Here is a 19,825-nt window from a genome sequence, read left to right as displayed (position 1 = left end):
CGACTGGCCCTTCAAGAATGTGACAGACAGAACATTCCTCTAATTTTATTAAAGTCCTACCCTTCCTAAACACTTGGGAGCTTCTGACTTGCGAAGAACTATATAATTATATTTATTTATTTGTTTGTTGGATGACAGGAAGTCAGCCTGCTCAGTCAGGGAAAGCTCTGATCAGATTCTGCACTGAGCATGCACTGTGGACCTAAAATGTCATATAGCCTGTGGAAGTGTTAGAAAATGTTTGAGATTTTGTCATGTATTCAGTTCTCTTGATATGAGCAAAGCCCATGCACAGAAGGAGTGTAGTTGGAAACATTCATCTGATGCTTTTATTAATGCTTAGCAAACTAGCTATGTGCCCTTCACAAAAGCAGAGTCCTAAGTTTACAGTAGATTTTCAGTTATTGCTAGAAATATTGCCACTGCTCTTAAACACAGCTGTGAATACAGGATTTTGTCTGTTAAAGTCAAAGGTCAGGGATCTTCAACATCCTACTATTGTTTTCAAAGGTTTTCCTGCTCTCTGCTTTCATTTCCTGTTTCTTAACAGTAAAGCAGAAATATTATGGAGCAGGTGTCCAGTGGAAAAGGCATTTATAAAGATAATGTATGGGCTCCAGGTCAAAGATGTGAAGTGTCTGCCATCATTATGCTTCCTGCCCTCTTGATATGTCAGTATACTTCACTATTAACCTGTAGTCATTTACACGGCAGTGATAATGAGCCTGGCTGCAGAACATCACAGTGAGCTCCAGTGGAGATCAAACTACCATGAATGTTAATGAGTGTCAAATGCATACATAACAACATACTTTCTTTAACTCAGTTAACTGTTAAGCACAGACTGTTTTTTTATCGTAAAGGCTTAATCCCAAATGTCCACAGAAAACTTTGGTTCAAAGAGAAAAGCTTTGATTTCACAAGATCTGAGAAATGTAAAAAGACTGTTCAGTGTGAATTTCAACATTAGCCTGGCTCTTGCTTTGTGTAATTGGGAGGCTTACAGTGAGATGTTTTTGAAATTATGAATATAATTTAACAGTTAAGAAGCAGTGATTTGTAATTTGGAGAAACAAAGTGTAAATGAAAAGAAAACAGGGCTTGCAAGAAGCAGGACTATTTTTACTGCAAGAACTCAAATATGTGCTGTCCCTGGTGTAAATTCTTTATGCAGTCACTTGTTTTACATTACTTATTTTCATTTAATTGGCATAACTTTGTAGAAATCTGTTTTCACTTTGACATTAAAGAGATTTTTTTGTCAAAGAAGTTATTTTTTGATTCAAATAAGTGTAGATATTTCTGACTAAAAGTTAGACAAACACACCTTTTGTGGGCAAAGCTGACCATAAACAGCTGTCTGACTTAGCGATTATATTTGCTGTTAAAAATGTTAGAAAATCTTTTCCAACAGAGTGCTGTTCATTTGACATCTACCCTGCTGCAGCAGCAGTTTCCTGCATCAGAAGAACATAATATTTAGAAATAATCTTTATGCAGTGTTTTTTTATATAGTAGTTCATTAAAAGTCTTAAATATAGATTTCAGTCTATTTCATAAAAGGTCAGAAACTCACATAAATAACCAGCATCTAAAGATCAGATGAAGCTTAATTTCAACAATAAACATACATGGAAATGGTACTGTCACATGCCCCCCCCCCCCCAAGAAATGTGCTGCTTTAAAACTTTAAAGTATAAATTAATTGTCAAAAGAGGGATTTTTGCCCCAATAGGTTTGATCCCAGCAGAGTGTGACCATATTTCAGCTGCTCCACTCTCATCCCCCCTCTCCCTCCATCAGCCTTTTTGTCTGGAGATAACCCCCTCCGCCCTCCTTCCAGAAGGAAAAAAAAGCAGATGGCTCCATCCTAAAATAGCGAGAGGCTACACACTGAAAGTCTGCCATGGATAATAGCAGCTCAGTTTATCAAGCAACACAATGAAAGGTTTTACAAGCTCACTTTAAAGCAGAGTTTTGATTTTAGAGGTTCCCACCTTCAAAAATGAGTTAGAAATGAAAGAGTAGGGGCTACAAAAATGATGATAATGCTGATAAGGGTAACACTGGATGCTTAAAATCCCTTTTCGTTATAAAAACAAAAATCCTTTTTTATTTTAAATTAAAATGGTTTAAAGTTGTTTTATAGAATTTGTTTACATGACTTAAGACTGTTAAATGCAAATTGCATTTAATCAGATGGGAAATTGGAAATTTTTTGACAAGAAACATCTCTGCATCCATGTCCAAAAGGTTGTTGCTATTGATTTATCGAAGGCCTTTGATACTGTGGATCATCGTTTTGAAAGACAGACTGTGTTGTGTTGGTCCATCAGAACAGTGGGTCCATTGGTTTGACAATTATCTATCAAACAGAATGGTTATGTAATAAGTGGTTATGAAATATGTGTTTGAATTTACTGTATAAAGAGTGTTTCCTCATATTTCTTCCTGGCACATATCCACAACCCCCTAGTAGCGCCACATTATGTAATAACCCTAACCATAGGACTTAGTGTGGGCTCCAAGGTACGCCCTACCCAACTACCTTGCCCTAACTCTAACCGCTTAGTGACTTATGCCTAAACCTAATCCCCCTTCAGGGCTCTAGACTAAACACCTAACCTTAACCCTTGGACTTAAGGTGGGCTCCAGGGTATACCCTACTACCTTGCCCTAACCGTAATCGCTTAGTGGCTTACAAAATGTGGCATTATTACATAATGAATTGAAAATGTATTACATTATTACATAATGCAGCGTTATTACATAATGTGGTGCTACACCCCTGGAACGAACTTTGTGACCCACTTTTGGGTCCTGACCTGCCAGTTGAGAACCACTGCTGTACAGGACAGTGTGTGAATTTGAATTGGTTTTTAATCCTGACAAACCAAACTTATGATGTTTTCAAACTCAAAAGAAAAAGCCACTGAACATGCCTACCATTACCACGTCTCAGGGGATGTGATTCAATCTGTCGTCTTATAGATACCTTAGGGGTTTTGACTGATGATCGTCTGACTTTCAAGGCTCATATTGAGCAACTTGAGAGAAGTTAAAGCTGTGTTTTGGCTTTTTCCTCAGAAATAAGTCTTTTTTTTTTTTGCTGCTAAGAAAAGACTTGTTGCTGCCACTTTTATGCCTCTTAATGATAATGATGATGTTTTATATAATCATGCATAATCCTACAATTGGCTTAAATGTTTGGATATTGTTTACCATGGGGCGTTGGGGTTTATAAAAAATCTAAAGTCTTGAAGTCATCATTGTATTGTGTTTGATGGAGTTGGGTGGCCATCATTGCCTGCTCTTAGACAAAATCACTGTCATATGCTAATTTATGAGGCAGTACATAACCTGCTTCAATCTGTGTTTATTCTGTAGCTGTAGCCTCCAGATATGCAGAAAAATGGACAAAATGAATGTAAAGCACAAGCTGAAGGCTCTATTTGGATTTAGAGACTTTATATCACAGTTATGTATTAAACTGAACAGAGAAATGTCTCTGTTATCAGACTTAGAATATTATAGCAAGCTTTAGCACCTTATCTCATGGTGTTTAGAACCAATAATCATTCTTGAAAGTCTTTAATCTTCATAAAAATGTTCACCATTTGCTTTATTTCTTTACTTTGTATCAGTTCAAAAAGATAAACCATCCTTTGAAACATCTTTCTTTTTACTGGGACCCCTCCTCCTTTTCCTCCTCCTCTCTGGTTAAAAAGAACCACAGAGGGGTCGTTCGCTCTGACTAAACCTCAGCCAGTGAAGCCACTCACAGAGCTGGGAATACTTAGAGAGTAATTCTCCAATTGCTTCATGGTTTCTTTGAGGGAAGGGCACACTTCTGGTGTGTGCGTGACCTATTTTTCCAAGCTCATCTGTCAGTTGCATAGCTGCAGCTGGTTCTTTCAGAGTTCCCTTTTTTTGTAAGACTGTTTTCTGAAGTCCTTCCTGTCACTCATGCAGATCGGTGGCACAGTTTCCTGGGGCATTTCTCTCAGCTTAACTTTTTTTTTTTTGTTTTTTAAAGAAAAAAGAACAAATCAGGAGCATAGCTACATGTCTGGGATGGAAAGACATTCCTGACAGGGTGGTATCACTCCCTAAGCTTTGAGAGGCTTGTGGGAGGGCAGGGGATAAAGAAAGAGGGGCAGGGATGGTGGTTAACCACGGAGAGAAGCACGCCGTTCCAGGCTGAGGCCAGGCGGGCGCAACATAACAGGGAGAGAAAGGGCTCGCCCGGCCCGCACAACAACACTGTTTCAGTTCAAATAGCAAACTCCCTCCTGCAGTGAGAGGCCGCATATATCCATGAGGAGGGCTCGGCTGAACAAATTACACCCTGAACAGCATGGAAACACAGCCTGTGTGACGGCTGTGGTTTAGCCGGTTCATCTGACTGACACACTGTCACCGTGCTGCCAGGGCTCTGATAGGTTAAAATCAGTTCTTTAGGGTTATAGCTTACAACGACTCATGTTTTAATTTAAGGATGTTACAACATGCAGTGACATTACATATTTTTTTCTGAATTTCTGTACCTTTTAGAAAAAAAAGATTTTAAAAAGTTGAAGTTAAATTGTGTAGAGCATTGCTTTCAGAAGTACCGGCCCAGAGGTACTGCAGGTGGGCCGTGAGAGATAATTTACATGAACTAAAATCCATTGAATTTATTTTTAAATTAAAATCACTTTTAAATTTTGATAAAATATTTGATAAAATTATTACTTTAAGTCTCATAAGTAACAAAACAGTCAGAAATTTTTACTGATGTCACCTTTCTATCATTTGTTTTGTCGGGTGTATACAGCCAGTGTTACAGTTTAACTGGTGTTGGATTAATGGGTGACAGTCTTCACAAAATCTGATAATTAAAAGGTAGATATTTGAGTCTCATGTTATGGTTGTAAAAGGGTTTTCAGGTCTCAAATTGCATACTGAAGCTTGGAAAAGGCTGACAGGCTTTACTAATAAGTCCTGTACAGTGGAAAAGAAAGCAGTTATACTTGTTATTTGCAGACAAGAGTTGTAAAGAGGGAGACACATGCAGAAATTACATTTCTCAGATGTAAAGAAAAATATAAACATTTATTTGGTGTATTGTCAAAGGTCAACTGAGAATGGAGACTGGAAAAAATGATATGTATGTATCATAAAATAACAGAAATGAAAAATATGAATGTGGTATTGGCTGGGTGTATGGCCTCCATGTCCTGCATGAACTGATAAGTTTCATATAGTAAAAACAGACAAATACTGCCAGTGCACAGTTTTCTTAACCTTGCAAAGCAGATGGATGCGCCTGTTTCCTTGTTTCTCACTGGCGAATCCATCTTGCAAAGCTCCTGTCTGAACCGTTTAGGCCCAGTTAGAAAGTGACAGGACCAATCAGGGTCGAGGGACAGTACTTTTGGGCGCAGCAGAGTTGTGATGTTAGCAAGCTGCAACAAGAGGCCAGTGCCGCTATGGCGGAAGATATTAGCGTGGATGCTGTTAAAGCGCCAGTTTTATCAGAGCTTGATGACATTTCTTTGTGAAAAGAAGAACAAAGAACAGCAGTGAGTTGTTTTATTCTCAAAAAGAACAAAAGTCATGTACTGACATGTCTACAGTTGCCATGGTTCGCATTATGCAGTCATATGGAAATTATCCCTTGGTAACTGCACACGCGCACCTTGGTAGCGGTGACGACGTCAAGTGTTTTGTTGCTCTGATTGGCCTGTAAAGATGTGACAGACAGAACATTCATCCAATCACACTCTGAGTTTTTTTTCAAAGGCTCTGCCCGTTCCCAAACGCTGTCTATGAGTAGTTTTCCAGATGGATGTGTGAAACACTGAAAAAACAGCCCCATACCATTATCCCTCCTCCACCAAACTTCACAGTCGTCACCATGCAATCAGGCAGGTAATGTTCTCCCAGCACGCGCCAAACCCAGACTCGCCCATATGACTGCCGAACAGAGAAGCATGTCATACTGACTCATGTGGGATCAAATTCCTCTCACCTACAGATAAATGAGTCATATCTACGTAACATTAAATTGTCTTAATCAACCTTCTCAAATGATCTGCTTGAAACAAAATGTACTTTTCATTCAGCGCGTGAGGTAAATATGACCTATTCTTAGAATTTAAACCAGAGAAGAAGATAAACTGAAGAAACTGTTAAAAGCAAAATTTGTGAAAGAGTGTCACATTAAAAAATTGATACAAAAATATGTTGAAGGTGGAATACAGCTGGGAAATTGAGATGATAAGCTCACTGTCAGGTACATAAAGAGTTATCTAATATGATACAGACTGTATTTGTTGCTTGGAGTCTGGAGTCAAACAATATATGGACACCAAAGAAAACCGTTTTGTTTTATATGAGAAACAGGTTTAAAGAGTCCTTAAGTGTGCACGAATCAGTGTAACAGAACTATTGCTGGTAATGTTGCCATCTTAAATACTTGTCTTTTAATACTTATGCTAGAGTTGACTTGGAAATCACACAGAAGGGAGTCTTGTGTTTTTATCTTACAATAAAATATCTTCAATAAAGATGACACTTTGATGTCTAATGAATAACTCTGTTTAGTTAAAACAGTTTCTTTCCTCTTGGGAAGGTTTTTGGTTTTATTCTTCAGAACAGTCCTTTATCGCTCTCTCAGTTTCTCTGTGTTCCTGAGTAGAGCATCTCTGCTGCTGATGACAGCACTACAAAGAGGACTCAGGTTTCCCTCATGGGTTTCTCTTCTGCTGGCATGAAGGATGTTCAGTCTGTCTGGCAGCATCGGGTTCCTCTGAAGAAAAATCCAACCACTCACTCCAAGTGGAATAGAGCTTTAGCTTCTCATTAATACTCTGGTTGTCTTTGTGGCTTAGTGTGATTGTAGTGACTCTCAGATAGAAGCTCTGTGTAGCTTCTGGTGTGACAAAAAATATCCAAGAATATATAAAAGATTGTAAAACATGTTTTGAAGGTAAATGTTCCTTTACAGCACAAAATAAAACAATTCATAACAATATGCAGCTTGATATTTGCACAAAAAGTTGTTCTTAAAGGGGGTATGTGCTGTGTTTCTGTGGCGGCAGTACAAACAGTTGGCTCATGGCCATTTTTGTGTGCTTTTTTGATGGTTAGAGATCCGTAACCAGCTGGTGGAGCAGTTCAAATGCTTGGAGCAGCAGTCTGAGTCTCGCATCCAGCTGCTGCAGGACCTGCAGGAGTTCTTCCGCCGCAAAGCAGAGATCGAGCTGGAGTACTCACGCAGCTTAGAGAAACTGGCCGAGAGGTTCTCCTCCAAGATCCGCAGCTCCAGGGAGCACCAGCAGTTCAAGTGAGTGACCCTCTCTGCATGTTAGAAATGTTTCAGTTTGATCCTAAAAATGGTGAATGTACAGTAGGTAGTGTGCAAGCTTCCTAAATAAATGCCACCAATATTACTAACATCTCCACTTTAAAAGAGACCGGTTCCCTAACTGTTACATCAGGGTTAAAAATGTGCTGAGTTGTTTGGCAACCACGAGTTGGATCTGCAGTTTTGTCACCTACCTGTCAGAGTCTAATTTAGCCTGAGAAACTTAATCCAAGGCATAAAAAATGAAGTTTTCCTCACTTCATTGATCATTATTTTGGCCAACTCTAAAACTGGCACCAAGTCATTTTAATTGTGTTTACCTATGGTCACCTTTGTTTAGTTTTTTCTTATTCCATATTTTTGTTTTACATTCATGGCCCTTATGCACAGTGACCTTCTTCTCCTCTAAACAATTCCCTATTTATAACCCAACCATAATACCCCGCCCTGCTACTAATCACAGTGCATCACTGTTTATGATCATAAAGCAGAAGTATGTAACAAAATACTCCATTATGTTTATGCACTGTGAGGGAGTGTCTATGATTACAGTCAGGATCTTTATGACGTCTCCAAAGGTCAGCTGGTTCAGCTCTGGTGATGAAGATAGGGTTCATTAAAGAGACTAGAGACTGCAGAGGAGTGGACACTTTAATGGCACTGGAGGGGCTGTAATTTAGTACTTCACTTTTAGTGAAGCAATACGCTTTATCATGTTTAAAACGGAATCTATTTCATAGAAATATGGCAGACCCCAGACAGATGTGTTAAAATGAGAGCTACAGCGGCTGAACTGAATTAAAATCCAAAAAAAGTAGTAGATTTAGACAATAATGCAAGAATAAACATCAGTAGATTGTGATTTGGACTAGTCCTCAACAGGTGGGTAAGGACCCAAAAGTGGGTCAGGAAGCTGTTTCCAGTGGGTCATGGATGTGCCAGGTCTATGATGTAGTGAAGCCCTAGTGGACAGTACAGCCATACATTTTTGAGTGGGGCGGGGGGTTCCTTTGAGAACGAGTAATTTTGGGTGACTTTGAAGTTTCCATGCTGTCTTAGGGAAATGTTGTAAATCACACTTTGATTAATAAAACAGTCAGCCTTATTTTTGTAGCATGTTTTACACACCACTAATGTAGCACATAGGGCTTCATATAAACAGAAAATCAAGAAAACAATATGACCCCATTCTCCCACCATCCACAGAGAAATACGTCATAAATAAAGGACTTTGATGAAACAGGGAAATGCTATCACAAATTCATACTGAGTAAACATAGGAGGTAAGGTTAATAATAAACACAGAGATAATGTAGTTATTGTAAAGAGAATAAGATAACATTTAAAGATAGCAGACAACATAAAATAGAATAAGAATGTATATAAATCAATAAAACAGACTAAGATATAAAATGTGCACATAAATACACTGATATCCTCACCTAGAATCTAGCTCACCTGCTGTAACCCTGACCCACTAAGATTTCCAGCTCAAATGCTCAGAGACAGCCTGGTGATAAAAAAAGTGGGATCGTCTGCTCAGAAACCACCAGGAACACATTGGTACATGACTCACGCAGAGCATAAAATGAAGTGCTGCCGCTCCCAAAATCCAAGACCTCAGGCGAGCAGGAGAGCGTAAACCCAGCTGTGATCTGACTTCACATCTCACACATTAAATCTACTCTTACATGTATGTAGTCCAAACAAGACTCTGATTCTCACACATGGAAACTGTAGGACTGCATTACTGACATTTTCATATTTTAAATCTAGTTTAAAATTTGTTGTATGCTATGACATTCTCCCTGGTGTGAAAGATGATGATAGTGTTGCTTGGCTGTTTATATTAACAAAGCAAACAGAAGTGGTATTTATTCTCTGATCTATCTGCCAAGTATGAAAATACTGAGCTTTAGGAAAATACATTAAATTCATTCGCAGTAACCATGATTGATTCATTCATATTATCCTCTGACTATCTGGACAGTTTAAACTCTAACTGAAACATAATGTAGTCCTGTTTGCAACAGTTTTAGAACTTTTTAAGAAATGTGGCTTACATGCCAACCTGGTGTAAACTAGGTGACTTTATGCTAGATTTTAGACTAATTTTGCTAATTCTTTGAGAAATGACTAAAATGTCCATACTGTTCCAGCAATAAGTTAAAATGTATGCATCTGTACCTTTTTGTAACAATGCACTTTTTAAACCTGTTTGTTTTGTCCTGCATTTTTGTTCAGTCATGTTTTGTTCCATACAAGGTCCACAATGCAACATTTTTATTAAATACTTTTTTTAAACTAGGGTCACAAATTCTCCTAAGGAGGTCCCAATGTCCAACCAGTTGAGAACCACTGGTCTAGTGAAACCATTGGAGGATTAAAGTGTTAACAATGGGTTGAAAATGGCCTTATGTCTGTGGTCTGCTATGTTTTTAAATCAGTTAAGTTTTAAAATCATTGGTGTGTAGTCAGTCTTAGACAGACTAAGATCACATTGACGTGTTTGCATATTGTACGCAGTGGAGCAGTGTGTGTTGGATGAATGTTTGATTGGGTAATTGAGTCCAGCTGTGTTGGAGGAGGCGTGCTGCTCTGGCGTCTGGCTGATAGGAGACATGACTCTGCTGCTGGGACACAGTGGCTTAACCTTTTCACTGTAAAGCTGATATCCTCTACACAGAGAGGGACAGGTGTTAGAAAAATAATCCTCAGACACATGTTCTCATCATGTAAGGCTTCACACTGCCAAGATTAAGGCTGACTTATGAGCCTTACATGTATCTTACATGGGTCACAAATAGACATGTAAAAAAAATCAATATTCAGATATCTGTCCACATACAGTATGAGGTTTGATACCCCGCGTGCAGTGTTTTTGAATGCAAACTCTGCATTGTAATTACTCTGAATGATATTTACTTGAAAACTGTGTAAAATCTGAAGACCACAGAGGAAGTGTGTGGGGGAAGCTAGTCATGCTTTACATGTGTATAGGATGTTAAACACACTAAAACTAAGGCATACTAAAACTGTGTCAAAGAAAAATTTCCTCTAACACAAAGAATTTCACATGTATTTTATAAAACATTTTCTCTATTTTTCTATCTTTTTTTACAATCTTTAAATTGCTTGTTTTTTGCTTTTATTAGACGGGACGGATGAAGAGAGAGAGGAAATAAGGGGAGAAAGAGGAGGGGAAGACATTCACCAAATAGTGCCAGGATGTGGATTGCAACCTGAACAGATATTGGAAATGCATGAGTTCACACATAATGGCAGTTAGTATGAAAGATAATACAGGTTTGTTCCTGTTGTGTTTGGACAGCAATGATATAAACAAAATGGTACACCACACACTAACAGATTCATTCACAAACAACCATAGTCCCAACCTCTAAAGCTCGTAAAATCTCTAATTTCTTACTTGACGTTTGAGTAGAAAGACTTGGCAGCGGACTGACAGAAAGAATCAGCGATGGATGTTCATGGACTTTTACAGGAAACTCAGTAGCCCTTAGTGGTCCATGATCACACTGACATGATTTCATCATATGCTACTTTTGTCACATGACAGCATGTAAAGCCACATTATGTAATAACCCTAACCACAGGACTTAGTGTGGGCTCCTAGGTACGCCCTACCCAACTACCTTGCCCTAACTCTAACCGCTTAGTGACTTATGCTTAGTTTTTGTTTGATGTCAATAGGCCAAGTAAAACAGGAAATAGGATCATTTTAATTTGATATAAAAATTATTGTTACACATAGTGGACAGTTGACCATGCTGTACAGGACTGGCACTGGGGCTTTTCATAATTTCAGCATATTGTCATTTCTTTTTAAAAATGACAATATATTGTTTTAAATAACAAATTTCAAAAATCCATTTTTGTGGGGTGCTGTACTTTTTGGAGGCCCTATATCTAATACAGTAAATTTAACTTAAAAAAATGTAGTTTTCATTTTATAAAGTTGAGTTAGTGCAGAAAAATAAAGATTATACCAAACATGAGCATGGTATACATTTTCTGAGTGTTTTTTTTTTGTTCAAAGAATATTAACAAAATGGCAACATAGTCAGTGGACCTCTAAGGGTTAAGGAAAAACTATGAATGCCATGGAGGTAGTTTGGACATGGGCTGTACATGTAGTATGAGCAGGAGGTCAGTGTTAGGGGTAATGTATGTAATATAATGCACTTTTTTGCTGACTTCATTAATAACAGTAATGCTATTGCATCATGTTTAGTTCCTCAACTGCCTGAATAACATGAGGGCAGAAAACCTAATTAAATGCACCTTTTTCATGTGCACATACTGTACCTAACAGTTGTCTGATGTTACTGATGTGATAATGGCCGAATCCATGTAGACAGATTGAAACAACAGAGCATTTTGAATTAAGACGTCTTTTGTGTCTTGGACATAAGCTAACCACTATGAATTTGTTAAAGGAAATACACTATATGAGCAAAATCTTCAGACAGCTGACCAATGCTGACTGTGTGGTCCGCTACACAGCCAAATCCAAAGGAGACACTTCTCTGTGTTTATGCAAAGTTAAGATAGCAGGATAAAACGCACTCTGTTATCTGGCATCTCAAGATACCGCTTATTGCTGTTGCATTTATGTCATGCACAGTTTTAGGTGTATACGTTTAAATAAAACAGGAGAAAAATCTCAATTCTAACCCTTTTTTGAAGGTCTATTCATGGAAGATGTCAGAGTGTATTGTGGAACTGCATCAGGGTTTATCTAGGGGTGAATTCTGTTTTGACAGAGTCTCATGAAGAAGAGGACAATGATCATAACATACAGTAGAGAAAGAACGTGGCTCTTGAACTTTAAAAGCTTCGCAAACAGCAACAGGAGCAGATTACTAACGGAACAGGCTGCTCCTATCTAACCTAACCATAGGGTGAGTGTGCCTGGTTGTTTGTCTCTACATGTCGGCCCTGTGATTGACTGACCAGTCCAGGATGAACCCCTGCCTCTTGCCCAATGACAGCTGGGATAGGTTCCAGCCCCCTGTGACCCCGAGCAGTATAAGTGGCGTAGATAATGGATGGATAACCGTAACTGAACTCATTACTGAGGTTGTGTGTAGAGCTTGCGTTTGTGTGTATGCCTTCTTATTTCATTGGTGAGTGGAGGAGAGATTGAGACTATGTAACTGGTATATTTCACACTGACATAATTTAAACTGATGCATTAATTTGAAAGACATTTTTTCATTTCCCAACATCCTTGAACACAACACTGGCTGTGTTTGAACTCTTCTGTGTAAAGTAATTCAGAAGCAGTTTGGTATTTGTTCTTTTATGTTTTAAGAAAGGCCCTATATAATGGAGTCATCTTGACCGGGACAGACTTCCATATGTGCTGGATTGCAGTCTGCTGGCTGAACTCTTCCTGTGCAGATTCATTAGCAAGCTGAATGCCAGTGTGATTTACAGCTACTGCAGCTACAGCTACACCGCAGCAGCACCACCAAGCATCATTCTGCTCTCCCACTTTACCTCGTTTGCCACAGTGTCGATCCACACTGAAGGGTAACCTCGCTGCTGCTCCACTCTGCAGTTTCTCTGCCAGATAGAGCACCACTTCCTTTTTCTCTCACAGTTCCTGAGAGACAATAGCTAACCTGATTTTAATTATGGCGCAGACATTTCAAGCTACATCATGAATGAGATTTATAATGTAGCACATCAAATTAGAGTGGATGTGTATCGTCTGTCATAGAGACATTTTCAGACGTTACACAGCCCCATTAGAAAGGCAACTCATGCAATATTGATACGGAGAATAACCTGTCTGAGAGAGATAAGACAGGGCTTGTAGTGCTGTCCAAATTGGTTTGAGTGTGTGTCTATGTGTTGTGTGTGTGGGTTAATCTCTTTGCCAAGCGATTGGTCAGGGGAGTCACTGAGATGGACAAAGATTTGGTGTGTTTAAAGAGCAGGGTCTTTGTAGAGTATGGGAGTTATTTTAGTTTTGAAGCTGTCTTTACTAATGCCAAAGTCATGTCTGAGTTTATTTCATGGTTAGCAGCGTACAGCTTTGAAAATAAATCAATGGATGTTCAGCATGTTTCTTTAAAGAACATTTCAGTGAGATGTAGCTTATTTCAACAGCAAATTTGTCTTGAAAGAGCCACGGAGACGTGTGATTTATTATATAATTACACCGCTATGTTCAATACATTCCTCTGATTGGTCAGTTGTGGGATTTGAAGTTCTGGCACATTTTCAAAGAAACAGGACCAGGTCTGATCACATCAATCCACAGAAAGAAATCTGGTGCATTAGGACAGCTTCTCATAGATGAGTGCCTATTAGTTCAATGCTGCTATAAAAAGGGAACAGAACCAAAGAGGAAGAAAATACTAAAACACTGACTAAATGAAGGTCAGCAGGTTTTAAGAAAAAAGAAGTTAACACTGATTAGAATTAAGCAATATTTAAAGTAGGGTTGTCCCAATCAGCATTTTTGGGCTCCGATCCTAATCCGATTTTTAAATATTGAATATCTGCCGATACCGAGTCCCGATCCGATACTCATAACCTGGATTAGAGTTTCAATTGTTACTACTAGATATCTCAAACTTATTCCATTTAACACAGTACAGCCAATATTGTTGTAAAGAACATAAAATCACATTTCTGCTCAGAATGGTGTAATAGCTCTGTTTCACTTTAATTATCTGTCAAAAATAAATGTACATATTCACTAAGTGCAGTGTTTAGTATTCAATCAAAATCCACTTAAAAGTGGTCAGCTGAATGATCTGAGCAGTAAAAAAGTGAACTCAAATAACCTGAGAATCACTTAGAGGTGGTGTAACAGAGTCAATAGTCACAATAACATATGAATTCAATAAATGAATTTTAAATATTATAATTCCACTTAGAAGTTAACTTGACTCTATTAGTCACAACAAAAAAACTGAACTAAAAATGAATTAAAAACATCCTAACTCCACTTTAAAGTAGTGTAAACAGTTTAACTTGAATAGGATCAAAAACATATGAATCATACAGATTCAAAACAGCAATCCTTATTAAAATGTAGCAGCTTAATCGGAGATGTAAACCAAAACATTAACACTGGAATAAAACCCAAATACAAGGCACTCTTGATATTTCAGTGCAATTTCTAAAGTGCAACTAGAGCTGCTAGATCACTTTTATTTCTCAGAGACTCAGCAGTGACATGGGGCAAACATCTGAGCTCCAAATGTCTGTAATGAAGCTAATGGCAGTGAAGTTGCCTTTCTCTAGTATGCTATCGCATACTTTTTTGTAAAGCTCCAGGGAGCAGGGAGAAAATGTACATTAAAAAGCTAAATGCATCAGTCTTTGAGAAGAATTAAGAGGCTAAATCTATGAAAACCTACCCTATGGCCATAAGGTTACCACACTTGCTGAAGTTTCTACATTTTAGGAATCGGGATCATTGGCTCTTACTGAGATTGATACTCTTATGGAAACTCCTCAACCTAAGTCGTTATCAGTCCATCAGTCAATTCTTTTGTGTTGTTTGGTGGAAAGACAAAACGACAATACATCTTAAACAGATTTGGTATAGGCTGAGTAAAGCTCCAGTTAAAAAGTCGTGATTTTATTTGTCATATCCTTTTTGTTTTTCTGAAAAAAGTCAATAAGTAGTAGGATGAGAGGGTCCATACAATTCTGACGGCCACTCTCACGGACCATTCATCTGAGACACCAAATCTCTCAGAAAAAAGGGCTGTAATTTGATTGTACAACATATTTCCAGTTTCAGATTTAAAAAAAAAAAAAGAAAATTCAACTTTATTCATAAACTGAGTCTGGCAGTTACATTAATGAAATAACCAAATTACAAACTTTAAAGACTAAATAACACTTCATAACTAAAACTGAGAAAAAGTTCAGCTGTCTAATCTAGGATTAAATTATGTATAGACCCGTTTTAGAGGTAGTTACACAGACGATGGCACATTTTACCTTGGTTACCTTTTGCTAAAGCTAACATAGCTACACTAGCTGCGTAATTAACGTTACTGCATCAGCCAAGGTAGCCAAGTTAGCTTAAGTAATGTGAGCTTTAGCAAACATAGCTAAAGCTAACATAGCTACACAGATAAGTTTCCTACATATCATGCTGAAGCTGACTGCTCTTCTTTTAAAGAAGAAATGTCCACTCCTGATACAAACTGCAGTCATAGCTACATTTGAGTTAATCACTACACTAGTCACCATTGTTTACCAGCTTGCAGTAAAACTAGAACCCACCTGGATCTACAGCCTTGTTCTCCTCAAATGAGGCTTATAGGTCAGTTTATTCTCAAACCAGCGCAAGTGTTTCAGACTGAGCCTTTTTAAGATACGCCTGATTACAGACATATAATCTGGCTAATCCCGTGGTTTTGAAATGTTAGTTGTATTGATAAAATTGCCAAAAATGCCATCATAGTGTCACACTCTGCTTCCTGAGACCACCCCCTTGTGCCCAACTATGACCGTCCCCCACCGAACCCATCAGGGTTCAGATCTCTGTAAAACCTTCTCACTTTATATAGCCTCTTACACAGTAATGATATTATTTTGAAGAATGGAGTCTGCTGCATAGAAAACTGCAGTTACGCCTCTTTTCTTTGTGGTGTTTGTTCATTTGCACCAACCTACAACTCAGACTTATCTAGCCGTAGTTAAATGTTAACCAAGCTACTCTAGTGCTCCAGAGTCTACAGATCAAAGGATAAACTATACCTTCCTTTCCTTACATTAGTATTATCTAGACTTGCCAGATTGACTAGCCCAGGTGGAAGAAGCCTGTTGTAGCATCAATAGACTAGCTGGTTTGTAGTTTGATTTTTAGATCTTGTCAGACCTCCTTTTCCTCTCTATTGATGCTCTGCTGTGGGCCCTGCCTCTGTGCAGCTGTACATTATCAAACGCTGGCAGCGAGTCCCCTCACAGAAAAGTACTTAATGATTTGCAAATCAGCAATGTAGCATATTGAAGCCCTGCTTGCAAACGGGGGCAGAGCAAATTTGTATGGCAAAGCTGGCAGCATGTGCCCACGTGCACCCTTGTCTTTTGAAACTGTTTGGCTGCATCTCCTCTTCCTCGGCTGCTTCATTGATAAGCGGCAGGCAGGCAGTGTGGAGGGGATTAAAGGCCTTCATAGAGCCCAGTCCTGGTTTTATAAATACACACTTCCTTCTGGAAATCCTGGCTCAGACACATCACAGGCCCTGGGTGATTAGATGGTGGCATCCAGTGTAGCCACGACTAAAGCTCAATCACCGTTTGTGATGTGGTGAGGGTGTGCACATTTTACAGATGGTTTGCTCTGAGTTTATCCATGAATCAAAGGATTATGCAGATATTCTTCAACCATTGTTTTAGTTCTCTATTCACTTCTGTGCACCATCTTCTTCACACATTTTACAGAAAACACAACATGCAGACCTTGTGAAAATCCATAGAGGCAGACAGGCTGTGCTCTGCAGTTGTAACAGGATGCCAGAGAGCATCACTCCTCTCTCCTCCTCCTCCACCTCTTCCTCCTTCACATCTCTAGAGACTCTCAGAGCTCATCGCTTGCCTTCTGCATGCTAATGATATCCTGTGTTTAAATACCAGGGGCATGGAGCCATCCAAAACCAGCCCTTTTGAAGCCTTCAAGATTAATTGACCTGCAGGCTCTCAGCCGAGGCTCAGTCTTTATGGGAAATCGCAAAGAAAAGTGAATATAGTGTAGATGTAAGAATGATTGTGGCTTTACAATGACATCAGGTCATTGTGATTGATTGGTCTTTTAGGAAGAATCACTTTAGGAAAGGTTTTGCCTCTGTCCTATAAAACAACCCATTTGTAACTGTGTTAAAATATTCAGCTCCCAGGAATGAGGTCTAATTACTGACCTCCTGCTGCTAATTTCTGTTAAATTAGGACAGCGACCAAGGAAAACAAGATACAGCCTGTGTGTTGCATGCTCCAAGGGTTTCTCCTTAAGTATCAAGAAAACATACCTGGTCACTCTAGGACAGTAATAAACTGTATTTGGACCCTAAAATTTTAATCCTTGTACATTTTTGTCTTTACCTGTGAGACTTTGTGGTTGATTTTAGAAAACTGTAAGATTTTTAATCTTCTATGTTACTTTACTGCAGTGAATGAGGAGTAGGACACTTTAGTGTATAAGTAACTTTATTTGAGCATGCTATCTTTAAAACATTGCCAGCTTAAATGAGCTTACTATTATCATTTTCCCTGCTTGTGTTTAGCTCAGTCCACCAACAGATGCATTATCATGGCTTCAGACAGTTAAATCTGTTTGTTGGGTAGTGAACATAATTTCATTTTTCTGAAGGTAAAATGTCCTTAGGCCAGCCTTTCCCAAACTTGAGTAAGCTGCTGCCCAATTTGAGACCATAAAAACTTCTGGTAACACCAAAACCTTCATTCAGCTGTAACATGAAACTCAAAGTGTTAATCTCCTTATTTATATTACATAAACAGATAATTTCAAAATGAATGCACGGTTTAACATCACAAGAAAGTGCTGGCATAGTTGTTGAGTACAACTGGCCAGCCACCAGCGTTTATTTTGCTTAAACAGGCATCTGCAAATTCACCTATATTTTTCTTTCTAATACTTATCTCTTAAAACATTATGTTATGAATCCATAAACCTTTTTCTAGTGACAAAAATGCAGCATAGCAGAATTTTCAATGGAGTGCCACCAGTTAATTCAGCACTAGTCAAACCATGACACCTGTTATGTGCTTCAGACAAAATAAATTATATAAAGGTCATATATGAGTTAAATCTTCTGGCTATATTTTGTTACTTCTTTGACTTTAAAGAAGAATTTTAACATGCAGTTACACCGTAAACAGCAACATCAATTTTTTTTGAATTAACTCAGTTTTTGTAACCTGTTCTAAACACTTATTATAAACCAGTAACTTGTTCTTGGCCATAACAGCTAAAGGGCTCAGATTACTTTTGTTTACTTGGTTTAAACACATTGAGTTGTGTTTACTTAGGCCCTTGTATTTAGGGTAATGTTAGCTAGTTTCTAATGACCAGTGTAACATTATTGATAAGACAACATTATTACCCTTGCTATCAGTAATGTTGTTTTATCAATAATTTTACACAATCCCATGCCGCAATATGTTGTTCATTTTGTTTGGATGAAATTTATATCTTATTTTAAACGGATCAAACTTAGCTCATCAAATACATACGTTTGGTCTACCGCCCATAGCTGTTGTTAATGGGAGCAGTAGCTAGCATTCTGTATTCAAACAAATGCTCATTAACAACGCGCATGTGCTCAAGCAAGGTCCTATTTCTACGGTCCTGAATCTGCGATCCTGAAACTGCTGCCTTCTCCACCCCTGTCTCCATTCTTGAGCGAAAACATCAACATCACTTTTCACAACAAAAATGCTCATTTTACACCACACGGTTTAATAAATATACTGTCTGTCCCATTGCAGCTATACAAGAAACAAGACAACACCACACACAAGTACACAAACAGGCTTTTGTAAAGCAAGTCTGCTTAAATCTGCAACAATATTATAGTCAGTCTGAGTCAAAAAGTGGGTCTTTTGCAGCTGCGCACAGTAAATAACGCATTGGTGTGTACAATAACTAACAATCCAATTCAAATTAATGTGCAACAGGAGCAGGGGCACAAATAACTATAATCCAAACTGTGATCCAAACAAACTCATTTCAGTTTACAAGCAGCAATTCCAAAGCAATTCTCTCCACCATAGAACACACACAAATGCACAGGCACAGACACACACACATATGCACGCAATAAAAAGAAGCCTACCTTTCAGAAGTTTACAGTGAGATTTTATTCCTGCAAAAGTCTGCAGTATGAGACTTGACTGAGATTTTGATGACTGGCAAACTTCTGATATGGTGAAGCTTCTTTCTTCTCCTTGACTTAGAGACATGGCTGAGGGTTTTTTTAGTCTGTAAATATAACGATGGACTTGGCAGTTCATGTGGAGGTGAAGTAGCATCTTCTCTGATGATGCTAGCAGCACTTGCAGCTACTGCCACTGCGGCAACTTCAGGGGTTGAGCCATCCTAATTCAAGTTTCCTGGATCAACAATTTTAAAAAACAAATCTCATTGTTTCTGTAGCCCTTGCTCCCTAAGTATTTTTCTTTTTTATACTCACATCCGGATAGTCTCTGTCTTTTTGACATGCTGCAACCAAAATGCACCAAATACAAACTAAGTTTGTTTCAGTAAACTGACCTGTCATTGGCTCCTAAGGGTTAGGGCTGGGAGGTGAGGGGGTAGGATGAATGATAATAATTTCTTTATGTTTCAAAGACTGACATATCTTATTTTAGACAACTGATATGCTTAAAATTTCAGATTTATGGTCAGGGTCTGCCACTTTATATATTTAAATGGCTCCATTTAGCCTAATTTTA

At 38.4% G+C, this 19,825-nt stretch overlaps 1 protein-coding gene across 5 annotated transcripts in view; it reads left to right on the top strand.

Moving 5' to 3' along the window:
- Window positions 1-19,825, top strand: part of srgap3 (SLIT-ROBO Rho GTPase activating protein 3) — a 99,441-nt gene that overhangs the window by 19,523 nt on the left and 60,093 nt on the right. For 4 of the 5 annotated variants that reach the window (XM_041782752.1, XM_041782751.1, XM_041782750.1 and 1 more), the window contains exon 2: window positions 7,135-7,330. In XM_041782752.1, coding sequence (XP_041638686.1) covers window positions 7,135-7,330 — 196 coding nt within the window. Of the gene's footprint in view, window positions 1-7,134; window positions 7,335-19,825 lie in introns of those variants that run through there. The other variant, XM_041782753.1, reaches the window with a different exon arrangement.

Source organism: Cheilinus undulatus, linkage group 3 (genome assembly GCF_018320785.1).
Source record: "Cheilinus undulatus linkage group 3, ASM1832078v1, whole genome shotgun sequence".
NCBI classification, from domain to species: domain Eukaryota; kingdom Metazoa; phylum Chordata; class Actinopteri; order Labriformes; family Labridae; genus Cheilinus; species Cheilinus undulatus.
This window is presented reverse-complemented; position numbering and strand designations above follow the sequence as displayed.